The 9,904-nt window shown below is 36.6% G+C and overlaps 1 protein-coding gene across 1 annotated transcript in view; it reads left to right on the top strand.

The window, feature by feature from the left end:
- The first annotated feature begins 2,170 nt into the window (after nt 1-2,170).
- LOC127957000 (calcium/calmodulin-dependent protein kinase type IV) overlaps nt 2,171-9,904 on the top strand; it is a 41,553-nt gene continuing 33,819 nt past the window's right edge. The window contains exons 1-2 of the mRNA XM_052555325.1: nt 2,171-2,316; nt 2,422-2,549. Of these exons, the coding sequence (XP_052411285.1) occupies nt 2,440-2,549 (110 nt within the window). The 5' untranslated portion in view covers nt 2,171-2,316; nt 2,422-2,439. The remainder of the gene's footprint in view (nt 2,317-2,421; nt 2,550-9,904) is intronic.

Raw genomic sequence — 9,904 nt, 5'->3', positions numbered from 1 at the left:
CCATATCTATGTGATTTTTTTTTTCTTCTTATAGTTTGGGTAAGGAGATAATGTCAGTCATATACATTACATAATGGGCACTGAAGGATTGACAAAATATTAAACCAAGACCTAAAAGTATAGTTTTAGTTTTACAAAAAAAATTTGCAGAAGATGTACTACTTCTCAGGCCGTCCAAAATGTAGAGTTGAATTAGAAAAGATTTGGAAAAATTAAGAATGACATCACTTGCTCTGCAGTGAATGGGTGCTGTCTTAATGAGTGCTTAAACAACTGACTGAAACATCACAATAATCCACATGACTCCAGTCCATTAATTAATGTCTTGTGAAGTGAAAAGTTTCTTGTTTGTAAGAATCAAATCTATCATTAACACATTTTAACCTAAAACCATCACTTCTGGCCATAATAGTGCTGCTTCAGTGCAAATTTTCATCCTCTGTTGTCCTCTCACATTAGAATACACAGACATTTTTTAGAACGGTTTCAGACTTTTCACTTGTAAGGTTTAATTACTATTGGCAAACCGATACCTACGACTTTTGCCTCAAACTCTTTAATTTCCCGATTATTAATGGTTAGTACGGTAGTTAAGTTAAGGGGTTGGGTAGGATTAGGGATGTAGAATATGAATATGCAGAATATAATGATAAACAGCCAATATGCTAAAAATGCATGCTAATAAGCCACTAGTAAATAGTGAGAAATTGTTCCTATACTGAAGTGTCAGTACAAACTCATCTACATCGTGTATGGCCTGATTAATATAGTGCATTTTCAGTTTTGGGTAGAACTGTCCCTATAAATAAATGCTATTTGATTTGCTATTTTGTCTTTTAAAATTGATATTAATACATGTTATAGTGTCTAAATACCTGGACCCACTGTGCATAATCTATAGTATGTTACATATATATGCACACGTCCATTATTTTGCATGCAGATGCAAAAAAAAAAAAAAGAGCCTACATCACCTCCCAGTTCTTATTTTTTTGCATGACTGAGTGTCCAGGAAGTGAATATGAGATGAGAGGGATGCTGGTGGTTAGCTGGGATTGTGGTTGTTTTGTGTTGAGCAGATAGTGAACAGATGGGTCTCTCTGTGTGGGAGCCCAGATCACTCCTGCACTGCTTGAGCTTTAAAGGATGACCAGTCATGCAGGCCCATTAAGTACAGATCTGGACTCGGTGTGTGTGATTTCTTTCTATTAGCACATTCAAATCTTCATTGAAATTGACATATTTGAAAAAGAAAAATGATTGTCAAATACACATTAAATCAGACTTGGTAAGGGAATTGCTGTCATCCTAAAGTACATGCTTCAGATGTGGGACCCAATTGTTGTCTGAGTACCAGGATTTTAATTAAGTTTAAGTTTAATTAAGTAAAATTAAGTATTTAATTTTAGGAATCTGATTAGGTTATCCAGATAACATGTAATCAGTTACTACCCTCTGGCTATATGCACACACACACACACACATTGTTTTTTATGGTTTATGAGGACTCTCCATAGGCATAATGGTTCTATACTGTACAGACCTTATTTTCTATCACCCTACACCTACCCATCACAGGAAACTTTAAGCATTTTTAGGTTTCCAAAAAAAAAAAAAAACCTAATTTATAAGACATTTGAACTATGGGGACACTGAAAATGTCTTCGTAAATCACCTTCTCGTTGTAATACCCGTGTCATTATCCACATTTGTGTCCTCACAAACCACACACACACACACACACACACACACACACATACATATATATATATATATATATATATATATATATATATATATACACACACACATACATAATGCCTATTTTGCACCCCTTTTATAATTCCTGGTTATAGTATAAAACGCACAATGAAAAAAATAAAGTAGACCTTTTTTTGACTAGACCTAACTGTCGGATTCAAGCCTTAATAAGATCGAATCTCGAATTTTTGGGTGAAATATGACAGACTTCGATTGACCTAGCTAACGTTAGTTGTTTTACAGATTGTCAGTAATGTGTTGGACAGAATGGTGTCTTTCATCAATGAAGGAAATGGATGAAATCTAGCTTGAAATATATCTATAATTTGCCATAATATTATCTAGCAATATTGCAGCTGCCAAAAATATACCGGAGTTTTGTTATGTAATATGTGACGTCCACTGAATCCAGGTAAATCACACAGACAGAAAATCAGCGCGCCCTACATAGGCGACAGTAAGACCCAGTGGAAGCCGCGCGCTCCGTTCAGAGAGAGACATGACAACCGCGATCGACTGACGCTACACATACTCGCCACCCAACACTCATTACAGGTAATGCGAAACTCTTTCCACAAAGATGTATGTTGTTTGCCTCTCCGGACTGTGTGTTCGTTTTCTTCCATGTCATTTGGTGATGTTGTTTCGCTCCGCTGACAGTGAACTGAAGCGTTGGAGATGCTGAAAGTGACGATGCCCGCGTCTCGAGCCGCTCCTGAATACTGGATCGACGGATCAAAGAAAGAGACGCTGGCGGACTTCTACGAGCTGGAGTCTGAATTGGGACGGTAAGTGGAAGTGCAGCTGTAGCCTTTGGGCATAAGCAGCTCTTCAAACGCTTACTGAAGACGATATTCACTGCTTGGACCTCTAACAAAATAGCCCTATACCAAAATATGTAACAGGGTTGCAGATTTCACCTAATTTAAGATACAACGCTGTAGTGGCCGACGGGTATGAGTCCAAATTTTGTTTAGATTTAATTAATTAACTTATGTTTCTTATGATTTTTTGTTTGTTTGTTTGTTAGTTTTTTAGAAAAAGAAAAAAAAGATTGTGTTATTAATATTTATTTGGTTACAGGGTTGAGCTTGACTAAGATGGTCAACACTAAATTGTATGTAAAGTTGATGATATCAGTAGCCTACCATCTCTAACAGCTGTCACTACAAAGAATATGGGATTTGTTTTTATTCAGACAACTATTTGTGCCATATTCTTGGAAGTTATTTAATCAGCTGAGAAGATTTAGTCTGAATTTAGCTGCCACAGTGGCCAGCTACTTCGGAAATGTTAGTTTGTTGATGGTACAGCTGTAATGTTAGTTTATTGACGCTTTCCCTTGGATTGAGCTTGCCAAATACAGTCAGCAATAAAAAGTTGTGTAAGAATTAACAAGACAAGAATATAACATATTTAAAAGTACTCCCTCTTTTCAGAGGCATTTGTGAATTTGTTGCTTTAAAAAGTGAGCAACTAATTTATTCCATATTTGTGGATTAAGAATGGGATGGTTTAGCCAAAATTTTGTTGTCACTTGCTGTCATGGTCAGTTAGTCCAGAAAAAGTGATGTTTTTATGTGTATTTGATACTTAAATTTTTTTTAAATGCTAAAGAAATATTAATTTGCATATCTTTAGTTACATTAAGTAGCACAGGGCTGATTTGGACCAATGTAGTTAACAATAAAATTGAGTTCAGTTTGGATGTCTCTAATTTGGGACAATGGAGTTTTCAATGGAAAGTACTATATTAAATTTGGGAAAACAAAAACTCTTTAAATTGAATCTAATTCTGCAGAAATATAGCCTATTATTATAATTTACTACATAGTCTTTTGCTCATATAGGCTTTTGCTCTTCTCTGTATTTGGTTAGGGATCTGGATATTTAGGATAGCTGGATTTCTGCTTCTTTCTCAAGCAGGGCAGTTGTTGGTCATCATTATTAATTCCTGTATACGAGTCAGACTTTTGCAGTCTGTTGAAATATTTCTACAAGACTCATGGGAAATGTTACATCATTAGAAAAAAGTCTCATTAGTCTAAGACAGGTGTCATTAGTCTAAACCTGAGTGGTGTTTACATTGTCACCTAGTCATTTGTCACCAGGCAATAAGTGTTATAGCAGAGGACATCCTCAAAGTACAAAGTGTTTCCAGGACACAGAGTCTGAAACATTTGGCAGTATCATTAAATCAGCAGAACTTCATAGTGCACTTTGTTTGGCAAGCAATCTAGGACAAGATGCATAAACCACTTGCTTAAGCCTAGAAACATGAGTTTTTTTTTGTCTTTCTCTTTCGTACAAATAAATGCTTTTAAGATATTAGGCAGATTTTAGGCAAATATATTTGACTATTATTTATGCATATTTTATAAAAAACAACCTGAAAAGTGTGACTCTTGTTACTTCATATTCATGTACCTTGGGATTTGCATGGTATATCTAAAATACACATAAAACATTAATATTACAATGGTGCATGTCCAAAAATCATGGTTTAATCATGGTAGTTTTTGTTAGTGAGATCTTGGAAACAGGTTTAAATAACAACATATAGGACTAGTTGTTCAGACACAATAGTGCTGTAGAGTAGCTATTGTTCTCAAAAAGAAAGGTTTTTAATGGCATTGAGGGTTCCATGAAGAACCTTTAACGTCAAACATCACAAAATTACCACTGCTCATAAGTAGGGATGGGTACCGTAACCCGGTATTAAACTGGCCCCGGGGCTAAATTATGAAAGACCGTAGTATCAGTAAGATCTGACGGTATCGGTTCTGCTTTCGTTACTAGAGGAAAAAAATAATGTACTATGTATTTTTGCTTAATAATGTTGTCGTGCACATTTAATCTCGCCAAACATTTCTAATGTGCGATCATATTAAGACTTTTGTCCGTGAGATCTGCGTGAACTCTCAGGCCGGCGACACACTGGATGCGTGGCGCAAGTGTCTCAGCCGCGTGGCGTGTCGGTTTTTAATTCGGCTCCCATGTTAACAGGTTAGAGCTTAATACCGTTAAAACTTTAACGATACCCATCCCTACTCATAAGGTTCTTTAGAGTACTAAAAAGTTATTTCGATTATTAAAATGTTCTTTACAATATGAAAAAAATAGTTCTTTTAAAGGGATACTCCAACCCAAAATGAAAATGTTATCATGAATCAATTACATGTCGTTCCTAACTCGTATAAGTTTTGTACGTCTTTGGAACACAATTTAAGATATTTTGGATGAAAACTGGGAGGCTTGTTGCTAGGGTTAGGAATCGTTTGAAATTTTCCGGTTCCATCTTACGGTTCCGGTTCAGCTTCCGGTTCCATTAAAATCATTAAACAACTATTAAAAAAATAGTGGTCAGGAAAAATGCACAGTACTAAACTACTCAATGCTCAAAACTGTTTATTACTCACTGTCAACTTAAAGGGGGGGTGAAATGCTATTTCATGCATACTGAGTTTTTTTACACTGTTAAAAAGTTGGATTCCCATGATAAACATGGACAAAGTTTCAAAAATTAATTTGTATGTTTGAAGGAGTATTTTTGTTCCTTGTGTTTTTGACACAAGTTTCGGAAAGTTTTTTTTCGAGTATGGCTCTGTGTGATGTTAGATGGAGCGGAATTTCCTTATATGGGTCCTAAGGGCACTTCTGCCGGAAGAGCGCGCTCCCGTATAGCAGCGCACTGAGAGCAGCGACATTCACTGATCAGAGCGAGAGCGTCGCGAAATGTCACAGAAGTGTGTTTTTGGTTGCCAGGGCAAGACAACCCTTCACAGATTACCAAAAAAAAAAACAGCATTAAGGGACCAGTGGATGGAGTTTATTTTTACAGAGCATCAACGGAGTTGTGAAAGTGTTTTTGTTTGTTCCCTGCATTTCGAAGATTTTACAAACAAGGCCCAGTTTGACGCCGGGTTTGCACATCGTTTATTTCTTAAGGATAATGCAGTCCCAACGGAAAAGGGTCACGATCGTGTGTTGGAACCACATGCGGTGAGTAAAACTGCTTCAAATATCTCTGTGTTGTTAACTTAGCTATCGGCGCGTAAGCACATCAAGTAAACAACATGCGATGTTGTCATCAAACTGCACTTTCCACATGTACAGCTTAAAAAAAAAAAAAGACGACATAAAGTGGAACTTAGTCATTTTCCAAAACCGCTAAGCAAATATATACAGTTTTAGTACATACCACATAGAGACATCGTTTGCTGATGCTGCTCTTGTTAAATTTCAGCCTCTGGATCTGTGTCACAGCTTCCAAACGCTCTCAATGCAAAAGCTTACTCGCACTCGTTATTCTTTAGCTCCGCCCACACGTCACGCCTCCAACCTGTCGTGTTTTTCCGGGAAAAATCGGTACAGACTATCTTTCTCTTATGAATATAATAAAACTAAAGACTTTTTGGAGTTATGAAGGATGCAGTACTACTCTATAGGTACTCAAGATTAACAGGATATTGAGTGAAAACGAGCATTTCGCCCCCCCTTTAACTTAAAGGTTGGCAATGTCAAAATTCAACATATATTACAGTATACCAATTTTCAGGTACCGATTCCGGTTCCATTTAAATGAACTATTATTATGTTTTTTACTATTTTACCTTCATTGAATGTAGTGTTGCTGAAAGGTAATGAGTAATGTTGAGTAATGCCAGTCCATCAATCAGCATGTTCTTCAAATTTGATATTTTTTTACACTATCAACAACATTTTGCTTTTCAAGCAGGAATAAGCTGGTTGGCCAAATAGTCCCTTGAGGACTGAGACACTTGTTCATTTCCCTAAATTAATGAACTATAAACTGCTATAGTTATAACCATGTATACACACTATCCATAAAGCCCCTATTTTACAAATAATAATGCAGTCAGGAGATGGTGTGATACAATGAGTGGTTTCCGCATTTTTAAACATTTAAAATGAATGAAAATAAATATTTTCTATCGCTTTGTTTATCACTCTTGAAATTACCTGTACAGCAAATAATCTATCCCTCATACTTATAACAATAGCAGTCTATTTATTTAGTGGTCCAAGTTAAAGTCAGTATGTATATTAATGATAATTTGGGACAAATATAATGTAATTTAGTGCCGGCAGGTGTTGCATGCTGCTGGTACATGTACAGTCAGATAAAACTACGTGCACAGTTATCAAAGGCGCAAGTGCACGTACAATCATGGGAAACATGTTCGGCAGTTAAAGACACTATGCGGTGCGGCGAGTCTATGGAGTGCACGTCATTGGAAACAGTGTGCTCAGTAATTAAAAGAGGCAGGGCGGCATTTCTGCTATTTGGTTTGCGACATACTTTACGGGAAACTCCAAATCATCAGAACATCGGGGCAAAGCTGCTCACAGTGCTTGGTCATGTGTCGCACCAGAACCTTTGGAAGCAGAATTTTTGGAATCGAAACTTAGAACTTGCTCACAGTTTCCGGTTCTTTTCAAAAACCAGAATGATTCTCGGTTCCCAACCCTACTTGTGACTGTCCCATTAACCGTAAATTAAAAGTAAATTACACTGTCAAGGTCCAGAAAAGTATGAAAGACCATCAGAATAGTCCATCTGCCATCAGTGGTTCAACCGTAACGTTATGAATCTACAAGAATACTTTTTGTAAGCAAAGAAAACTAAAATAACGACTTTGTTCAGAAGTATTCTCAAAAATGGCACTACGGTGATGCGGAGAGATACAGAGGAGACAAATTGTTGAATAAAGTCATTTTTGTTTTATTCGCGTACAAAAAGTATTTTCATCATTTCATAATGTTACGATTAAACCACTGATGGCAGATGGACTATTATGATAATGTCTTTCATACTTTTCTGGACAGTGTAATTTACTTGGCAGTCAATGGGAACTTTGGGATAAAGGTGTTTTCATCCAAAATATCTTAAATTGTGTTCCAAATATGAACAAAGCTTTTACAGATTTAGAACGACATGGGGGTAAGTGATTAATGACAACATTTTCATTTTGGGGTGGAGTATCCCTTTAAGAACATTACTGAAGCGTTCTTTGGGAAACCCAAAATAATTCTTCGATGGCAGTGCTGCAAAACCCTCCTTTTGGAACCTTTATTTTTAAGAGTGAGCGATGATATTAGATGGTATATCATGAGTTCTTTGGCTTTTTAAAATATCTGACATGGAAGTCTTTGTGTTCGTGCTGAACCTAAATTGTCTTGGATAATCAGATTGTGGTGTTTCAGCATCTCCGGACTGGGCACAGCACGGTGTGTAGGAGGGAGAACATTCATCGATCTGTGACGGGTGGGCCATGAATTGTTGCTGAATGCCCATAAATTGTTTGCCTCTCTAACAATGGCTGCCCTACACAACTATATCAGCCATGATGAGAGTTACAGTCTGTACTTTCTTGGTGTTCATAGAGACCTGGGCCAAAGTCTAACATAGAATGGATGCTTATTAGGGTACATGAATATATGTGCTTATTGTGTTTTCCTGGATAAAATGTATAGTAAAACAATATCTTTCCAGTGAATGAAAATACAGTATGTGTCCTACAAAAACCTTTCGTTTCATCTCTCTTGTTTTGTAGAGATTAAAAATGACATTTTGTAAAAATTAACAAGGCCTAATTATTTTATGGCAGATGCTGAACAATCGCAATCAAGGTGTCTAATTTGAGGAATGGAAACCTAGAACATGAACGAATTAGAGCACAAAACCCGCATATGGAGCTGGTACAGCCTGCGGAAGCAAGACCAATCAACTTTGCCATCCGCTCAGCTGAGAGTGATGTGTATCTGCAGGCACTCAAACATAAATTCAGTTAATACAATTAATCTTGGAATAAAATAAATCCCATGCATCTGTGCTGACGGGGGTATAATATATCTGTTGATGTGATTACTTACTGGACAGCGCTGAGGCACAGCATTATAAATGAAATCAGATTTCTACATTTGCTGGAAAAATGTGAGTGGTTCTTGCCTGTGCAAAATCACTGGCAAGATGCTATTGCATTGTGCGTGGTTTCCAGGGCAAAACTGTACCGTGGCAGTAACTACAGTAAAGATATCAGATAATTAGCATACCATAATATTTGCATGGTATGTCAATGTTCTGAGAATACCATAGCACTAAGGTCCTTTTGGGGCCTTTTGTGTATACTGAGGTGTTTTCCACATTTTTGCAATTTCTTTGTTTGCTAGGGTATTGTAAGAAACTTTCAAATGAGTGGTTACTTACTTGTCTAAAGAGCCCACTACAAATCTTTATATATCTAAAATACACATAAAACATTAATATTACCATGGTGCATGTCCGAAAACCATGGTTAAATCATGGTACTTTTTGTTAGTGAGATCTTGGAAAGGTATGGCCCGGGTTCCTCAATGCATGTAATTGATAGTAATTTAGTAAACTTGGCCTGCTAGTTGAAAACAGTAAAGCTAACCTTTTGTTTTAGTTTTTTTTTGGCATAAAAAAAGCTTTTAGGTTTTGAGCTTGTGGCAAAGTTGAATATTACGGTTACGTACGGTTTGTTGAAACTCCTGGCCCTAATTTACAGTGACGTCTGTCTTAAATGAATGGTTTACTAAACAAAATCTAAATTAAAGATATATATATGTCTGTGTGTGTGTGTGTGTGTGTGTGTGTGTGTGTGTGTGTGTGCCTCAATAAACTATTTTGCTGGTTAGTTAGTAAGGTAGGTATTGGGTAGGATTAGGGGATGTAGAATATGGTCATGCAGAATATGTGCTTCATAAGTACTAATAAACAGCCAATATATTAATATGCATGCTAAAATGCAACTAGTTAATAGTGAGAATTGTTCGAATAATATCGGAAATCGTGCAGCTCACACATCCAGGAGAAAATAAACTTGTCAACACTGCCCCGTGACTTTTATTAAATACAGTTTAAATACTGAACCGCTACATTATATTTTCGAGCGACGAGAGGATACAGTCGCTGTTTTTAAGTAAACTCGCTCTAAAAAGATAAACGAACAGACGCGAATACACGCAACTTCCATTTCTCTCTCTTTCTCTCTCGAATAGGCAGTATTTACTGATGATTACTTTTCATTTAAATCTTTATCTATGCCAAAAAAGCTTACATTTATGTGTCTTTGTGTTCACTGTAGCAGCCATTTTG

The sequence above is a fragment of the Carassius gibelio genome, chromosome B5, assembly GCF_023724105.1.
Source record: "Carassius gibelio isolate Cgi1373 ecotype wild population from Czech Republic chromosome B5, carGib1.2-hapl.c, whole genome shotgun sequence".
NCBI classification, from domain to species: Eukaryota; Metazoa; Chordata; class Actinopteri; order Cypriniformes; family Cyprinidae; genus Carassius; species Carassius gibelio.
This window is presented reverse-complemented; position numbering and strand designations above follow the sequence as displayed.